At 40.2% G+C, this 19,339-nt stretch overlaps 1 protein-coding gene across 1 annotated transcript in view; it reads left to right on the plus strand.

Annotated features, from left to right (window-relative positions):
* Positions 1-19,339, plus strand: part of NEB (nebulin) — a 160,127-nt gene that overhangs the window by 65,942 nt on the left and 74,846 nt on the right. The window contains exons 58-72 of the mRNA XM_075609402.1: positions 877-1,188; positions 4,365-4,568; positions 5,850-5,954; positions 6,144-6,251; positions 6,762-7,073; positions 7,153-7,356; positions 7,895-7,999; positions 8,201-8,308; positions 8,723-9,034; positions 9,322-9,525; positions 9,705-9,809; positions 11,327-11,434; positions 12,723-13,034; positions 13,505-13,708; positions 15,314-15,418. Of these exons, the coding sequence (XP_075465517.1) occupies positions 877-1,188; positions 4,365-4,568; positions 5,850-5,954; positions 6,144-6,251; positions 6,762-7,073; positions 7,153-7,356; positions 7,895-7,999; positions 8,201-8,308; positions 8,723-9,034; positions 9,322-9,525; positions 9,705-9,809; positions 11,327-11,434; positions 12,723-13,034; positions 13,505-13,708; positions 15,314-15,418 (2,808 nt within the window). The remainder of the gene's footprint in view (positions 1-876; positions 1,189-4,364; positions 4,569-5,849; positions 5,955-6,143; positions 6,252-6,761; positions 7,074-7,152; positions 7,357-7,894; positions 8,000-8,200; positions 8,309-8,722; positions 9,035-9,321; positions 9,526-9,704; positions 9,810-11,326; positions 11,435-12,722; positions 13,035-13,504; positions 13,709-15,313; positions 15,419-19,339) is intronic.

Raw genomic sequence — 19,339 nt, forward strand, 5'->3', positions numbered from 1 at the left:
TAACATACACGTTTGTGAGGGCACCTATCTTTATTTTTAACTGAAAAGGTTAAGACAGTTATAGCAGTTCAAAGTCAGTCACAATAAGTCTATTTCAAGTACTTTCCATAAATTATAAGACAAGATGGCTTTTAGTATTTACAAAGTAAAATACAATAATACAACTAATTGATTCCAATGGGTTTTGAGTTGCATTGATTTAGATAAATGACCTACATAGAGGAGTATTTAGTAAATGACTATACCACTCGTGTAAATGGGTGTACCACAAGCAGTACTTCTAACTCTGTTTAATAAATACTGTATTACACTGTTTCCCAACTCCAGTCCTCGGGGAACCCCAACAGGTCAGGTTTTAAGGATATCCCTGCTCCAGCACAGGTGCTCAGTCAAAATGACTGAGCCGCTGATTGACCCACCTGTGCTGGAGCAGGGATATCCTTAAAACCTGACCTGTTGGGGTTCCCTGAGGACTGGAGTTGGGAAACACTGCTGTATTATCATAATATTGGCTCACTTGTCATCAGCATCACAAGAACTATAAATCAGAACACGCCAAAGCGCAGACATAATTCATTTATAGAAGTAATAGTTTAATTCATATGAAGGTTTTTGGCATTGGCAGAAATGTAAGTGAGGCTGAATTTGTGTATAAAAAGGAGCATTTGATTTATGTAGGTCAAGGGTGCAAGATACATTGAAATGATAACACAAGTATATAAAGTGCTAATTCTTGTTCAAAGTGTTATTTTATTTTAAAAAACGTTATACATGTTTCCCTGTAACATTTTTGCGTGGATCCTTTATTTGATTAAAACAAAAAAGTTGGGAAAAAAATAGGAATTTATTTTGAACCTTTTAAATTTGTGTTTTTAGTACAAATATAAAACAGGATATCGCAAGCAGTTAGGACACCATGTGGGCTACCGAAGTCTGAAGGATGATCCGAAATCTGTTTGGGCGATGCATATTGGCAAGATGCAAAGCGCAAGAGAATATCACAAGGACTTTGAAAAGTGGAAGACGAAGTTTAACATGCCAGTGGATATGCTGGATATCCAGTTGGCCAAGAAATGCCAGACTTTGGTTAGCGATGTTCATTACAGACGTCGCCTGCACCAGTGGACGTGTCTGCCAGATCAGGGTGATGTTATTCATGCTAGGAAAGCTTATGATCTCCAAAGCGATGTGAGTATCTGCTGAACCACTTGTGAAGTCTGCACTTTAGATAAGTAAAAGAAAAGCCGGGATGTGCTTTGCCTCTGTTTGTTTCATTTGGAACTTTTCGAAAAGTTTGAAAAACCTGTGAACATTTTGATCAAACGTTCGGTGCCAAAAGCTATAGTGAAATAGCCCAAAATGGTTCAAAATTCCCTATTTTGCATACAGTATTAAAAGGGGCGAAATTGTAGCCCAGTAACTTTTAAAATGTTTTTTTTATTTTTAAGTTCGACCTAATTTAAAAATGACAAATAATCAAAATGAATAGACCATGGAATCCCCATTGACTTTTTTGCGTAAAGCGAACTTGTTGAGAACTTTTGTATCAAAGTTACGTTTTTCATCAAATTGAAATTTTGGAGGTTTGCTTACGCTTGTGAAAAGTTCACACATACGGTTAAGATATAGGTTTCCACCAAAGATAGCAGCAAACAATATTACATCTTGTATAAGCAGTATTTAGACTGAGCAACAGAGCTTAAAGTGACATTATAATGTCATTACTGTGTTCTGTTCTAATTGCTTTGCAATATGTAATTAAAGCAACGTTATTAGTGCTACAGTATGCAGCTTGATCTCTATATACCAGACATACTTTACGTTGAAACACATTTCAGACTTGTTGCCTGTATCTGCTATTGTACAATAATGTGCATTATCAAGTTAGTCTGACATTGGTTTTAAGATCAAAATGCAACTAGACAGGGTAGGGTGTTCAGTGTATGACAAACAAAAGGGTGAGTGACTGTGTTGTGGCCAGTAATATATGTTGAAACTGATGCTTTTACAGCAGCTGGAAACATAATGGTTTTTAAGACATGGTTTAGAGGGCTTAAAATCTAATGTTTAGAGTTTGAACAGCAGGAGTTGTGCTAGGCCCCTACAAACATGTAATTGGAGAGGTTCATTCAGGGATCTGCTAAGGAGTAGTCCAATTTATGTGGTCCAAAAAAATAGTTTCTTTTCAAACAAACTTTACTTTTTCATCAGCATCACATATGTTGTTGTGAAATTCTGCATTAGTTTTCTATTTTTATGAACTATCCAATATTCAAGAACTTCTCAAAATGTACCTTATTATTTAGTAGCCTATAGTTCAAAAGTCCATGTTCCCGATACGGGCCACTATTAAAGGGGGCCTCATTTTGATGCTCATTAGAGATGGGTGTTTTCTGTTGTTGCGGACTTGGACCAGCCTGGGATTGGCCTGTCCCTTGGATCAGCCTGGGATTGGCCTGTCCCTTGGATCTGCCTAGGATTGGCCTGTCCCTTGGATCAGCCTGGGATTGGCCTGTCCCTTGGATCATAGAGAAAAAAAAAAAGGGTGCTCAAACCCAGGACGACTCTGTCCAGTTCAGTGAATAATAAACATTTAACCCTGGAGATACCAGTGGGAGTGGGTGGTAAATATATAGACTTGTAAGTCCTTAATGACAACTGTCAAACTTAACCATAAGAGTCTAGTAACCATAAAGAACCCACTCACGTCATCTCCAGGGGTGATGGAAAGGCGTGCCAGCCATGAGGGATCCGGAATCCAGTAATAGGCAGAAGGAAAAAACGAATGGCGCACAGCCAGGGAGCCAGGTGTAGAGTAAAACTGCTTCTTTATTCGTGCATGCAGAGAGACAACAAGAGATCCCCTTGATGGGACAAGGACAGGAACCTCCTACGCGTTTCGGACCTGGGGGTCCTTTATCAAGGAGTATATCTCCTTGATAAAGGACCCCCAGGTCCGAAACGCGTAGGAGGTTCCTGTCCTTGTCCCATCAAGGGGATCTCTTGTTGTCTCTCTGCATGCACGAATAAAGAAGCAGTTTTACTCTACACCTGGCTCCCTGGCTGTGCGCCATTCGTTTTTTCCTTCTGTCCCTTGGATCAGCCTGGGATTGGCCGGTCCCTTGGATCAGCCTGGGATTGGCCTGTCCCTTGGATTGGCCTGTCCCTTGGATCTGCCTGGGATTGGCCTGTCCCTTGGATCAGCCTGGGATTGGCCTGTCCCTTGGATCTGCCTGGGATTGGCCTATCCCTTGGATCTGCCTGGGATTGGCCTGTCCCTTGGATCTGCCTGGGATTGGCCTGTCCTTTGGATCTGCCTGGGATTGGCCTGTCCCTTGGATCTGCCTGGGATTGGCCTGTCCCTTGGATCTGCCTGGGATTGGCCTGTCCCTTGGATCTGCCTGGGATTGGCCTGTCCCTTGGATCTGCCTGGGATTGGCCTGTCCCTTGGATCTGCCTGGGATTGGCCTGTCTATTAGATCTGCCTGGGATTGGCATGTCCCTTGGATCTGCCTGGGATTGGCATGTCCCTTGGATCTGCCTGGGATTGGCCTGTCCCTTGGATCTGCCTGGGATTGGCCTGTCCCTTGGATCTGCCTGGGATTGGCCTGTCCCTTGGATCAGCCTGGGATTGTCCTGTCCCTTGGATCTGCCTGGGATTGGCCTGTCCCTTGGATCTGCCTGGGATTGGCCTGTCCCTTGGATCAGCCTGGGATAGGCCTGTCCCTTGGATCTGCCTGGGATTGGCCTGTCCATTGGATCTGCCTGGGATTGGCCAGTCCCTTGGATCTGCCTGGGATTGGCCTGTCTCTTGGGTCTGCGGATTTCCGCAAATCAGTCTTAAAAATGCAGTTTTCTGATTTTTATTTTAGAGAGCAATTCGAAATCCGTTGCCGGATTGTTAGAAATCTGGGCGCTAATTAATCAGTGGGGGGGTGGGGGGACGACTCTCTCTGTCCACGGATTAATGCATGTGCGGCTTTTTAACAATTCGTCCACGGACTGTGGAATCCGCTGATCGGATTCTTAAAAATCTGACTGGATTGTAGCCAATGGCGGATTTGGAGTAATCCGCACGGAATTTTTAGTGCCCAATCCGCAGGTAGTTTTTGTGGGGGACAGGTGGACAGGGGGGCAGATTTGGTCTAAAAAAATACAGATTTGCCTATATCTATTGCTCATGCAGTGTTGTTCATAGTATTCAAAGTTAAATCAACAATAAATGTGTATTTTACATAGGATTCAGTGTTGTGACTAAATTATGCACTACCTTTTGGGTTGTGCAGGGTATATTTATGCAGAGATATGACTTGTACATTTATGTTTCTACATGAATTACAATAATGTGCTCATTTTGTAAACAGAATTTGTACAAAGCTGACCTGCAGTGGCTGAAAGGTACAGGGTGGGTTCCAATTGGCTCATTGGAAGTGGAGAAAAACCGAAGAGCTGGTGATATCCTAAGTGAAAAGAAATACCGTCAGCGACCTGACACCAACAAGTTTACCAGTGTGACCGACTCTATGGAACAAACACTGGCCAAAGCAAATGCAGAGCTCATGAACAAGGTAAAGCCGCTATAATATCTGTTGGTTTAGTGTAACATCCAAGAATATAGCAATAGAAACAACAAATTACGATAAAAAGGTTAACTGTTATCTTCATGTTTAGTGAAGTGTAATTTCTTCACCAGAAATTAGTGTTCACTGGGTATTTTGAATATTTGCATGTGACCAAGAAATAATTGTGACTATAAAAATATTATATAATAAATAGCTTTGTCAAAAACAACTTTTGCAAATACTTAGCCAACTTTTCATTTTTTTAATGCCATAATGTGTGTCACAAACGCTGGTTAAAAATGTACAAAATTCAACTACTTCCTAAAAACTATTTAATTCAGTCTTGACTTTTATCGAATGGTTTTGCATTTAGTAATAGTGTATAAAAAAAAACACGACGGAAATGTAAGCTGTGTTTTCATATATTACATTAAAACAAAACAAATAGGTAAAAATGTTTTGAGGGATTGTCTCTGAAAATGAATACGTGGAAGGTTGAATCACCAGATGTTTCTAACCAACTAGAGTTTACTAATTTGCGAAGAAAGATATCAAAAATAATAGTGTGGCACCGTCTTGGTTGTTGGTGCTCGTCCTGTAACTGGCGGCTTAAATTCCCTGCATTCCTCTACAGCCTCATAGTGAGGAGATGGATTCTCCTATTGGCTTCCATGGCTTAGAGGTCGTCAATGCTAGAATGACTACATAAAATCTACAGTGCAGAACACCTTGTGCAACTACCATACTTTAAACAGGCAATCCAAGCTGGAATTATTTTAACATAGGATTGAAGCAGGGGGTCTCTGGAGCTGAACCTATTAATTTCAGCTCTGGAGATACAGACCTCCATGGGGGGGCGGGTGGGGCAGGTTTCCGCTCAGCTAGCAGGGTTCACGTAATGTTGGAGTTTCAAACGCAAGGTATATATCTCCCGAGGTATGTCAGGAAGCAGGGGTCCCTTGGAGCTGACATTAATGGGGTTCAGGTCCGGAGACCCTAAGCTTAAACCTATGTTAAAAACCAATAGTAAAAAGAAAAAAAGCTCCTTTAAGATTTTTCATAGGAGGAGGAGCTGGAGGGGAATAGAAATGTATAGAAATACTGCTTATCATGAAACTGGTAACATTTCATTTTCAAGGTAGGGATGGGGAATTAATTTTTCCTTGTTGGGCATGAAATGGGGCTTTGAAATGTATAAATCGCCTCTTAGAACTATTAACGAGTGTTTTAATTATGTGATTGTGACTATTTGGACAAGGCAATGACTTAAATACTGTTATTTTCTAGCGCTTGTACACTGAAGCTTGGAACAAGGATAAGACTACTATTCATGTGTTGCCTGACAGTCTCGAGATCATGCTAGCGAAAGCTAATCGAATCAATTACAGTGAGGTAGGTATTAACCAAGAGTTGTGTTTCATGTATTTTTTGTATTACTACCTTGCACATAATTATGGAAAACATTCAACATTTTCACAATCTCATAAAGTAATTGCACATATATAAAGTCCTCCATGGGCCTACAAAGCCCAAGGTCTGTAGATATGTTGCAATTTTTAATATCTGCTGTTTTTCCTGTAGAAACTCTACAAACTTGCCTTGGAAGAAGATAAGAAGAAAGGTTATGATTTGCGTCTCGATGCCATCGCAATCAGAGCTGCCAAAGCATCTAGAGATATAGTCAGTGATGTAAGTAGCCCTTGTAGTGAAACAGTCCTACTATGATCTATCATATTTCAGTATATGACTTCTCAATTCTAAAATAGTGCAGGTAGGATTCTAAGCTTTCAGAAATGATAAACGAGCATTGCTAAATTAGGAGTGCACAAGCTCAATATTTCCAAATGGTGTCCAAGAAATCTGACACATTTTATACACTTATAAGTCACAGTTTTTCTCTGAATAAATCCTGATATTGGGTGCCAACAAAAAAAGTATAAAAGTATAACTATAAAACTTTTTAGATACATGGTATATATGGGAATTAACCTTTTCCTGCCAGAGGCGCTTGCAATACATGGCAGCGAAGGGGTTGAACAATACCATAAACAGAACTGTAAACAAAAATCTGATTTGGCAATATATTTACATTGCATGGACAAAAATGACCCCGAAATAAGGAAAGGTTTGCATAAAATGTCCCTACAAATCTAGCAATCTTATTTAAGCTTTTGAACCATTGATATTTGTTTTCTACAGTACAAATACAAAACAGGATATCGCAAGCAGCTAGGACATCATGTTGGATTCAGAAGCCTATTGGATGATCCCAAGTCGGTGTGGGCCATGCATGTGGCCAAGATCCAGAGTGACAGAGTGTACAAGAAGGACTTTGAGAAATCAAAGACCAAGTACAACAGTCCAGTGGAAATGTTATCTGTCCTGTTGGCCAAGAACTGCCAGAAACTTGTCAGCGATATTGACTATCGTCAACACCTTCACAAATGGACATGTCTGCCAGACCAGAATGATGTCATCCAAGCAAGGAAAGCGTATGACCTACAAAGTGATGTAAGTTATTTATTCGGTAATGCTTTGCTTCTCTCCTGCTGAAATTTCATTTCATTTGACATTGGTACGTTTTTTTCAGGCTCTCTACAAATCTGATTTGGATTGGATGAAAGGTGTTGGCTGGGTTCCCGTCGGTTCCCTTGCAGTTCTGAAGGCTAAGCGGGCTGGAGAAATCCTGAGTGACAAGTGCTACCGTCAAAAACCTGACACTTTCAAATTCACCCCTGTTCTTGACTCATTTGAGATAGTTCTTGCTAAAAGTAATGCTCTGCAAATGAATAATGTAAGTACAAAACCAATTCAGTTACCGATTTCTGCCATATACACAATGCTTATCCTTGTAACAAGCCATAGTGATAAGTGTAAAGGCAAACAAATGCTAGAAATATTATGTTTATTACATTATCGTTTTACTTGACACCTCAAACTAAGCTGTAGAATTTAGAATATTCAGCCATTCACGCCATGTTCTACATAGATTACATGCATTACACACACTGCTTAGAACCTATCCAACATTTGAGAGGTTAAAATGAGTTTGTGATAGAAAATATATATCCATTATGTTATATCTACTTTAAGAGGCTTCATAAATATTACATTTGATGTAACTGAATTATAATGATAGTGATCCTGGTTTTGTGGTAAAAAATGTAGACAATGTGTATTATAAATGACAGTGCACTGTCTATTCAGGAACAGTGATTACTGCTATTTCAGGAAGGGTGCCCTGAATGTATAAGATAAAACAGTTAAGTGAATTCCTGACATGTGTTTAAATAACTGATGAGACCATTTCCTTTCGTATTTTTATTTTTCAGCGACTGTACACAGAAGCCTGGGATAAAGACAAAACCACAATTCACGTCATGCCAGATACACCTGAAATAATGCTAGCTAAAAGTAACTCCGTAAACATTAGCAACGTAAGTGTGGTTGGTAACAACTATAAAAATAGATCATTAAAGATTATTATACCTGAATCTGCAATTTTTGTGTGCTAAATATTTCTTGTGCCATCTATCGACTCCTAGCACAAAGCCTGTTTCCCCCATGCAGTGACTCTAGTCTGATATTCATCCACCTGTCGATATATTCAGTAACATGACCTTTTTTTATTTTTCCAGAAACTGTACACACAAGGATGGCAAGATACTAAGATGAAAGGTTATGACTTAAAAGCTGATGCAATTGCAATTAAAAGTGCAAGAGCCTCAAGAGATATTGCTAGCGATGTAAGTATTATGCAGTTTCATGCAATCTCTGCCCAATCTAAAACCTCACAACAGAGTTGCATACAGTATCCTAAACCCTTGAGTGAAAGGGGGGGGGGGGGGGGTGAGGGGGGTTCAAAATGTGTACATATTGTATGTATAGCTGATGCCCACTTACTGTTCCAAAAAGTTTCTAAGCTTTCCCCAAAGGATACCAGCTCAGAAAAAAATAAAACGTAAGAACCAAATAAAAGAATAGTCACAGTTGATCATGCATGTAACCCATTGTATTTTGAATGTAACATTTGCTCATCCCTAGAAATGTGCCGTAAAACCACTCATGATTCTGCTTTTCCACCTACTGTATCTTTTATCATTTATGTCAGAAAGGCGCTATTTATAAGATTACCCTCATGCATTGATATGTTTCTACAGTACAAATACAAAACAGGATATCGCAAGCAGCTAGGACATCATGTTGGATTCAGAAGCCTATTGGATGATCCCAAGTCGGTGTGGGCCATGCATGTGGCCAAGATCCAGAGTGACAGAGTGTACAAGAAGGACTTTGAGAAATCAAAGACCAAGTACAACAGTCCCGTGGAAATGTTATCTGTCCTGTTGGCCAAGAACTGCCAGAAACTTGTCAGCGATATTGACTATCGTCGACGCCTTCACAAATGGACATGCCTGCCAGACCAGAATGATGTAATTCAAGCAAAGAAAGCTTATAACCTACAAAGTGATGTAAGTTATCTATCCTTTTTATGTTGCTCTTAAAGACAGACTTTAACAAGATTTTAAGGTTTTTTCATTTTCTTCCATATAGCCATATATAGAAATGCATTACAATTTTCTAACTGAATAACATTAGTTGGTAATGTAAAAAAAATATTATATTATTATATTGATTTAATCAGACCCAGGAAATCAGGAAAACATATTAAATGTAATCAAAAACAAGTATAAAAGTACAGTCAGTGCTCGCTTCATTTATAGCATTAATAATTTGATATAAATTCTTGTTTTGTCAGTGGCTATATAAATCTGACATGGAGTGGATCCGTGGTTGTGGCTGGATACCACATGGATCTCTGGATGTGAATAAAGTTAAGAAAGCCCAAGAAATCCTGAGTGACCGGAAATACCGCCAGCATCCAGATTCCTTGAAATTCACCAGCGTTGTTGACTCTCCAGCTGTAGTCTTGGCCAAAGCCAACGCTCTACAGATCAGTGAAGTGAGACATTGTATTTTCTTGGATGTCTTCCTATTAGGAGAGAAAAAGATGTCTTCTTTTTCCCCCTTGATTGATTTGGTGCTGTTTTTCCCCCCAGCTGTTTTGCAGCTTTGATAGATGGGTCACTATGAGTTTTAATATTCTTATCTGGTTTTCTTGTGTCTGTTTTTCTTTGCTAGTCTTTGTACCGAGACGCTTGGGATAAGGAGAAGACAACATTCCACCTTCCCTCTGACACGCCGATGATGGTGCAGTCTAAACTCAATGCTGTGAATATTAGTAATGTAAGTGCAACATTGCATGGCTGTTTGTCATTCATTACAAGATGCCAAGCAAATACTAGACAATTCTGGTATCTGTATTTCCATTAGTTGGCATGACCAAGGAGGCTGCCAGGTGGTTCCCCTCTCCCCCTGCCTTTTACCCACATGTAACGTACAAATAAAGACAGGAAACGGGAACTAGAGGTAAATCGGCCGCGGCTATTTATTTATACAGAAAACCTAAGAGGGGTAAATGCACTCCCTGCCAGAGTGCTCCTTTGACAGGAGGGGGAGGGGACGGTCAGCTAACCCTCGAACCGCTGACCTTGTATCCCCCTACGCGTGCGGGCTCTCGAGGTCATGGATAACTGACCTTGCCCACTCGTACTCCCCCCTGGCCTTAAGTAGGCCCCCTGGGAACTCCTCCCCTTAGCAGGGGAGGGAGGTGTGGGGGTGGGCCAGCGAAGGGAAGGCCAGACCCCCCGGTCATGAGACCCTCCCGCCTATTGCTAGGGGGGCCGCTATCTAAGTGTTGATCAACATGTTTCTGCAAATAGATCAGTGAGAGACATAGTTGGCAAACGATCTGAGAGTACAGTATGTACAGTAAAAAGGAAACGAGTACTGTAATGTGTGGTGCGAAAGGAAATTAATAGTAGACCTTGAAGGCAAGGGGTGGAGGTGGGAGGAAGTATGGGGAAAAGAGGAGAGGGTCACAGAAAAGCCATGGGGCTACCCTGGAAATGTTCCAAAACATCTAGCATCCAGTAAGCTTGCAAATAAAATCTCTACCGTGGTCATATAAATCTTAAAAAACAAAAACAAAGCCAGAATGATTTACTTCTCTAGTGGCCTATTCTTGTGTGGACTGGGTAATATTGTCGCCATCAAACACCCATAATCACCAGTACCCCTTGTAAATGGCTGCAGGTCTATTTAGTCATCAATTCGAGGTATGGTGCTTTCTAGTGATAAATTAATTCTTTGGTAAAATTGGGGATTTCTTCCCCTGAGCCTAACATGTATTGCTTAACATGTACTACTGCTTTACTGCCATGACCTGAGTGTAAATTCCATTCTCTAGCCATTAAAGTATCAGTAAAATGTGTTTGCATATGAAAATAGGGAACATTTTTGTTCAGAGGCAGTAGTAATTGTCATCTTTTGTAAGAAATACTGTATATATTAAAATAGCAATTCTGTATAAATGTGTTCTTTTTATCAAATGCGGCTTTTTGACAAAATACTTGTTCATCTTCAAATTCAGGGACAGGTTCCCTTTTGTAAATTTTCATGGAGCCGGTTTATTTAATCTTTTTTTTTCTTCCATTTGAGGAGATGGAAGATGCAATTCTGTAAATCTTCAACTGAAACATCTTGTCATTGATGTTGTTATTAATTCAATATTTAATTAGGGAAACATACACAGCCTACAGTGTTATATCACATGATCTGTGAACGTATGTATATACAAATAGGTAAGCCATTTTGTTTATGGGGTATTGTAAAATGACCATCTTGGTTATTGGTTTTTGCAGAAACAATATCAGCAAAGCTGGGACGATGCCAAGATGAAAGGATATGATATGAAAGCTGATGCAATTTCAATTGTGAGAGCCAGAGCTTCAAGAGACATTGCTAGTGATGTAAGTAGCAAGTCATGTGTTATTATATAACCATAAACATGTTTCATTTTAAAATACAGCACAACACTAATACTGAATTGCCAATACATGCAGTCCTCAGTTATCCGACACAATGCGTTACTCAAAATGGCGTTGGATAGCGAAACGTCTTAAAGTGAACCACGTTTTCCCATAGGAACACTGTTTAAATGAAAGGTTCCGTTCCTGAAGGCATTTTTAACACTAAAATACACCAAATATTTTACGCAGGCAATAAGATACGCAGCACACACATAAATTATATAGTGTATAATCTTATTATATATATAATATAACATAATATATAATATAATATATTATATAGTATAATATAATATTATATAATATATATTATATACTGTACACATAAACAACTTTGCAAAGCGTCGTAAGAGCGTTGGATAAGCCATTTTGGCATTGTAAAAATGAACATAGGTATGCATTGCATAGCGTTGGATAAGCCATTCGTTGTAAAGCGAAGCGTTGTAAAACGAGTACTGCCTGTATTGTACATTACCATCAGCTAGAATGCTGTATAACAGGGCTCTTCAGCTGGCAGATGTCTGCTGGCCAAATGCGGCACGTGAAGGTCCATGATGGGGACCTTGGACACTCAGCTGCTGCTAATTTGGTTGCTTTTGGGTATATTGGGCATATTGGTTGCTTAGGCTGAGTCCCTGGTGGTCACGGCGGCGCGCGGTATGATGTGTGCTCCACACAACACAGCACAGCCCTTTATGGGGCAGGCCCCAGTGGCTGTGTGTGTGTGATCGCGCAAAGCGCTGTGATGCATACGCTGGCAGGGAAGACAATAATTTTGTCTTCCCGTGCCGTGACGCGGTCACGTGGCCGCGCGCAGTCCATGGCAGGGCAGATATGCCCCATCACAGCTGCGCCCCCGTCATGCCCCCCCGCGCTCTCCCTAGACATCACCTACAGACCGTTGATCGCAGTTATAGTCTCTGCACATGCCGCCAGGAGGACTGGGGTCGTAGCCATAGGCAGCTAAGTGCCGTTTTTCACACTGAAACTCACTTGTAAGTTAAGGTAATGTAAATATATATAAAAATAAAAATATATATTGTACAGATGTTAGAAATGCTGGCAAAATGTTGAAATACAGTCATTTTTAAGTCTTTAAATGTATCTAAAATGAATTTCTCCTAAATATTTTCTGATCTGGACCCATAGGAGAACTAGTTGAAGAGCTCTGCTGTAAAGAGATATAAAATAATTTAGATGACTGTTTATTTTCATTTTTTTTTACCAGTACAAATACAAAACAGGATATCGCAAGCAGCTAGGACATCATGTTGGATTCAGAAGCCTATTGGATGATCCCAAGTCGGTGTGGGCCATGCATGTGGCCAAGATCCAGAGTGACAGAGTGTACAAGAAGGACTTTGAGAAATCAAAGACCAAGTACAACAGTCCAGTGGAAATGTTATCTGTCCTGTTGGCCAAGAACTGCCAGAAACTTGTCAGCGATATTGACTATCGTCAGCACCTTCACAAATGGACATGTCTGCCAGACCAGAATGATGTCATCCAAGCAAAGAAAGCTTATAATCTACAAAGTGATGTAAGTTGTATCTTAAAGCAGTATGGCCATTTTAATAAATATCTTCTTGCTCTTTACAATGGTGTTTTTATTTTTTAAATCCGATCCTTCCTTCAGGAGATATAAGCGTTTGAAATGTTTAGTGTTCAGAAGGTGAAATGGAGCTCGCCCCGGCACCCAGTGCAGTCTAAAGATTACCGTGGGTACCATGCTACAGATTAGGAAAATCATGATCTTTAACACACATCAGGATATGCTCGGGGGCAAGATACTAACATTATATGAGTTAAACTTATATAGGCTCCTGGAGGCCATTTCTGCTTTAATAGAGTAGAAACATTTACTTAGAATTAATTAAAAATATATATTTTTTAGACTTCCTAGCATAGATGCCGCAATGCACTGCAATGTAATATGTTGCTGACTCCACGGTCAGGCAAATGGATAACTGCCTTAGAATAAAGAGTTTCTGTTCTTGTTTTGTGTCACAGTGGCTGTATAAGTCTGATATGGAATGGATCCGTGGTTGTGGGTGGATGCCCAGTGGGTCTCTGGAAGTGAACAAAGTGAAGAAAGCCCAAGAGATCCTGAGTGATAACTTGTATCGCCAAGCTCCAAATACCCTCAAATTTACCAGTATTGTTGACTCTCCAGAAATTGTACTGTCCAAAACCAACGCTCTCCAAATCAGCAATGTGAGTTATATTTTTACTTTACACTGTACTCACACACACACACACACACACACATATATATATATATATATATATATATATATATATATATATATATATATATATATATATATATATATATATACACGATGGAGAATATTGTTCATTACTTAGCCAATATACTTTTATTTTTATGTTATAGTGCTGCGATTCAGACAGGTAATGTGATTTGCCACTTGCAAGATCAGGCAACTTCTTACGCTTAAAAATAACAATACAGTCAAAATACACAGTGGGAATGTTTATATAAAATATATTGAATATTTCTCAAAGTCTCCTGGCTTGGGCAAGCAAACTGCATAAGATGCAGCCATTTCTTTGAAGATTTGTATTCCTTTGCTGTATCTCATGCAGAGTATTTGGCTTAGGTTTACCCTTGTTTTGTAGCCGATATACTTGGTAACCATCAGTATTCAAAACAAAGGGCTTATAAAGTCTTTATAAATCTGTATAAAGTGTATAATGTATATAATGTACTCTGTATGAAGAGTACATGATATAAATACCAATATTCAGTAAACAAAAAAATAGTCACTCAAAATAAATGACATTTCAGGCAGTTTTTGAAAACAGGAAGATGGTGAAATAAGAAAATGAACGTTAATCTAAAAGGAGGAAAGAGAATGAAACGTAGATATAAACAGAGAAGTTCACCAAAGGGAACAGATAACCTTTTGACAGTATGTTAACTTTTCATAGTACATGTAGCATACAGTACGTTGGATGTAACAGAAAAAGTCCAACCATGGAAGCTGTGCCATTTATTGGTAAAATGTATCTATTAAGAAAGGAATGAATTCAAGTAGATAGTGTGTAACTAACAAGAATGGTATACGTGCCCCACTGTATTGTGAGGACAGCTGCATGAATATTGCAAGCATAAAATAACTACTATAGTAGAAGACGGAGACAAGTGTATATATATATATATATATATATATATATATATATATATATATATAATATATATATATATATATATATAATATATATATATATATATATATATATATATATATATATATATATATATATATATATATATATATACTGTATATCCGTGAAACCAGGTCAGACAAACAAACAGGGTTTATGAGTATTATAGATTTCTTTACATGTGAAGGTGCATAATTTAACGAGAACATCAGTGCAGGATATAATGAGCAAACACATTTTGCTGTTCTACTTTGCTGGATTAGTTGACACTAGGGAAACTGTGAATATTACAATATTGCTAGAGAAATACTGAATCCAATGACCAATCATAAATTGGCTTTGAGGCTGTAATATTGTATTTTGCACATTCTAAAAATGTCCACAAATTTGCTAGAGATAAAGTCAGTTCTAATTAATTTTCTGTAGATTCTCAATAACTTGGATCACCATATACATACACATATTACTGCTTCTTTTCTAGTGTATGAATTTGATCTAAATTATCTATTTTTAAAGGAAAATTAATAATAAAACATTTCTTATTTCTAAAAGTCAATGTGCTCTCAGCTCTGAAATGTCAAACATAAATAGTAAACTATGTTTGTTTTTTGTCTTGTTTCATCTCTTTAGCGTTTGTACAGAGATGCGTGGGATCAAGAGAAAACGAAATTCCACCTTCCGTCAGACACGCCCCAGATGGTGCAATCCAAGGTCAACGCAGTGAACATCAGCAATGTAAGTTTTTCTTTACTGCTTCCACACAATGTTGCACCCCAAGCCAGAGATAACTAAAATGTACTTGAATGGCAGTTTGAGTACGTCAGGAGTGGGGTGGGAAACCTTACATAGTGGCTTGATGAATCCTGGACAATATGTGTAGATTCTTAGGGAGAGATTTGCTAGGATCAATTAGTTGCAATTGTTGGATAACTTTATTTGCAGCTTTCAGACTCCAGTGAATCTCCCCCTTGTAGTCTGCTACTAAAGTTAACGAGTGTGTACAATCATTGTCTTGTTATATTAAAGGAGAAAGTAACATCACATTTGGAGTAGCTACCAGAGGGGCCTAAAACACACGAATTGCCTCCTGTGGCAACAAATGAGTTAAAAAGTTCATATTATATGTGTAGATGCAGGGCCAGATTTTGCCCTTCTGAGGCCCTAAGCCAGTTTTTTTAACCATTTTTTTTGTTAAGGAACCCTATAATTATATTAAGAAATTCTGCTGAACCCCAACCCTCTCTAATAGCGAGACTGCGATAAGATGCTTTGTAAGGTACCCCAACCCTCTCTAATAGCGCGTCTGAGATAAGATGCATTGTAAGGAACCCCAACCCTCCCTAATAGCGCGTCTGAGATAAGATGCATTGTAAGGAACCCCAACCCTCTCTAATAGCGAGTCTGAGATAAGATGCATTGTAAATTCTTCTGTATTTGGTACAATTTTCAAATGACCTGAAAATTGCAGGGACTCCTTTAGGGATGCCCGGGGAACCCAAGGCTTCCTGGGAACCCTGTTGAAAAAACCATCCTAAGCTACAGTATGTCAAGTTTACAAGGCCCCAAAAATGACCAATAGATGTATTATTCTGACTTAAGGGACCATTGAAAATATAAACATGAAACGGAAATGAATGAAAGCATTATTCTCTGCATTGTTATATACAAAGATGACGGTGTAGAGCTACAATGAACAGTGTTTGCACATCACAGGCATTTTAATATTAAAACATTTTCTTTGGGGATTTTTGAAGAGCAAAGTCATTGATGTCTTCAAATGATAAGCCACGAAGTTTGTCACCTTCCACGCACATGATGCTTGGGTCATATTTGAACGAAAATGTCCATATTTATAGAGAATCTTCTTTTTCCCATTATCATCCCATTTTAAAACTTGAAATGCAGTCATTTTTTTTTCTATTTTTCAGGCCCCTCATACTGCGAGGCCCTAAGTCAGGGTCGGGCAACTCCAGTCCTCAAGGGCCAACAACAGGTCTGGTTTTCAGGATATCCCTGCTTCAATACAGGTGGCTCAATCAGTGGCTCCGTCAACTGAGCCACTGATTGAGCCACCTGTGCTGAAGCAGGGACATCCTGAAAACTAGACTTGTTGGCGGCCCTTGTGGACCGGACTTGCCCACCCCTGCCCTAAGCTGTAGCTAGCTTATGCGTATGTCCGGCATTGAGTATGTCCGGCTAGCTGTAGCTAGCTTATGCGTATGTCCGGCATGTATTGTGTTTCCTACATTCTTCCATCTCAGAATAGTGTGGGAGAGATCTCTGTATATTTGTGGAGAATAAGATGCACATGTTGTCTTTTGCAGAAACAATATCAGCAAGATTGGGAAGATATTAAGAAGACGGGATATGATTTAAGAGCTGATGCTATCCCAATCCGCAGTGCAAGGGCTTCAAGGGACATTGCTAGCGATGTATGGACCATTTACAAGTACTGTGTGTAGCATGCTGACACTGTCATTTGTGTAAACTAAAGAAGCTTTGTCATTTGGAAATCAGTACTTATATATCAACTAGCTGAGAGACCCGGCGTTGTCCGGGATGTAAATGCGTAATAGGTAGTATTATTTATAAATCGTGGAACAATAGGTGAGTATTTGTTGGAAAGGTTGGATTTGAATGTTGAAAAGAAAGATGGAAGAAAATGTAATACGATGTTGTCTAAAAATGGTTTAGTGGGGGGGGGGGAAGGGAAGTGGGTGGGGGGAGGAAGGGAAGTGGGGGGGGGGAGGAAGGGAAGAGGGGGGAGAGGAAGGGAAGTGGGGGGGGGGAGGAAGGAAAGTGGGGGGGGGGGAGGAAGGGAAGTGGGGGGGAGGAAGGGAAGTGGGGGTGGAGGAAGGGAAGTGGGGGGGAGGAAGGGAAGTGGCGGGGAGGAAGGGAAGTGGGGTGGAGGAAGGGAAGTGGGGGGGAGGAAGGGAAGTGGGGGGGGAGGAAGGGAAGTGGGGGGGGGAGGAAGGGAAGTGGGGGGGGAGGAAGGGAAGTGGGGGGAGGAAGGGAACTGGGGGGGGGAGGAAGGGAAGTGGGGGGGGGGGTGCGGAAGTGGGGGGGGTGCGGGAGATGAGGGGGGAGTTAAGTGTCAATTAATGTATCATGTGGCTGCTTGCTCCCCCTTCCCCCAGTGTCTGCCGGGCGTCTGCCCCCCCCCCCAAAATAAAATCTTCCCCCCCCCGAAACGTCCCGCCTGTTGTGGGCCGCTCCCTCACCCGTCCGGGCGCTCCCTCACTCACCCGTCCGGCCGCTCACTCACCCGTCCGGCCGCTCACTCACCCGTCCGGCCGCTCCCACGTGGATGTGAGGCGGGAGGCAGCGTGTTGTGGCCGCTCCCCCGCTGTGTCCCGGGTGCTCACTCCCGTGTGGCCGCTGACTGTAGCGGCGCCGGGGGGGGGGTGGAGGTGAAGTGGAGGTGAGGTTGATGGGAGGTGAAGGGGGGTGAGGGTTGTTGAGGGGGGGGGAGGTGAAGGAGTGTGTGTGTGTGTGTGTGTGTGTGTGTGTGTGTTGGACCAATCTGATTGCCGCTAGGGACAGTGCAATGCTTTCAGAAATATATAGTAAGAAGATTTATACACGACTATGTAATAAACCCTTGAACTTTGTGGAATGTTTTACAATGTAGTTAATGGGGGGAAAAGTTACATACTATATATAGCTCTCATTTCACCATCTTTATAGATTTATTTGTACTTGTACTATTTCAACATCCTTCTATTAAGGAGCTTCTACCACCACGCATTAATATTTCTCATAATATCTTGATTATTTTTGTCTTGAATAATATATGAGTACATTGTCTCAATGAATAAATAATATTAATTAATTTAAATAAATAATAGGGAAATGTAACAGCAATATTATTGCACATATAATGAACAGCATCTGCACAGACTTTAGATAATGTCTCTCGTATTTTCCATAATATCTGTATCTTATCTTTAATACTGTACTCTTACTGTATACTTACTGTTGCTGCCACTTCACAGTACTGTATGTCTTTCTGCACATTATATCTCCATGCATACCACTTAGAATGTAATTGTTTAAAGTTTTTTTTTTTTTAACAATTCACACAATTTATCCTAATTCCCGTCATTTTTTCAAATTGTTTTTGTATTTAAACTGTAAAGTGCATTATATATACACAGGTAGTCCTCGTTATCCAACGTTTCCCTTTACAACGAATGGCATGTCCAACGCTTTACAATGCAACCCTAAGGGCCATTTTTCGCCGCCGGAATGCTTAACATGGGACTCACTTTACAGCGACCTCACTACCCAACGCTACTTCCAGAACGGATTCTGTTGGATAACCGAGGACTGCCTGTAATTTTGACATGATGTATACAAAACTAAAATAATAAGTACAATCATTTCTAACTGTTTTCTGATTGTAGTACAAATATAAAACTGGTTATGAGAAGCAGAAAGGTCACTACATCGGAACCCGTTGTGCTGAGGATGATCACAACCTCATGAGGTTAATCGCAGCAGGCAAACTTCCAGCAACTTAAAGTACAGGGAGAATTTTGAGAAAACAAAGACCAAGATTCAAATACCAGCAGATATGGTCTCAATTCAAACAGCCAAGCAAGTCCAAGCACTGGCCAGTGAGATTGACTATCGCCATTATCTGCACCAGTGGAC

This window comes from Ascaphus truei, chromosome 7 (assembly GCF_040206685.1).
Source record: "Ascaphus truei isolate aAscTru1 chromosome 7, aAscTru1.hap1, whole genome shotgun sequence".
Classification (NCBI taxonomy): domain Eukaryota; kingdom Metazoa; phylum Chordata; class Amphibia; order Anura; family Ascaphidae; genus Ascaphus; species Ascaphus truei.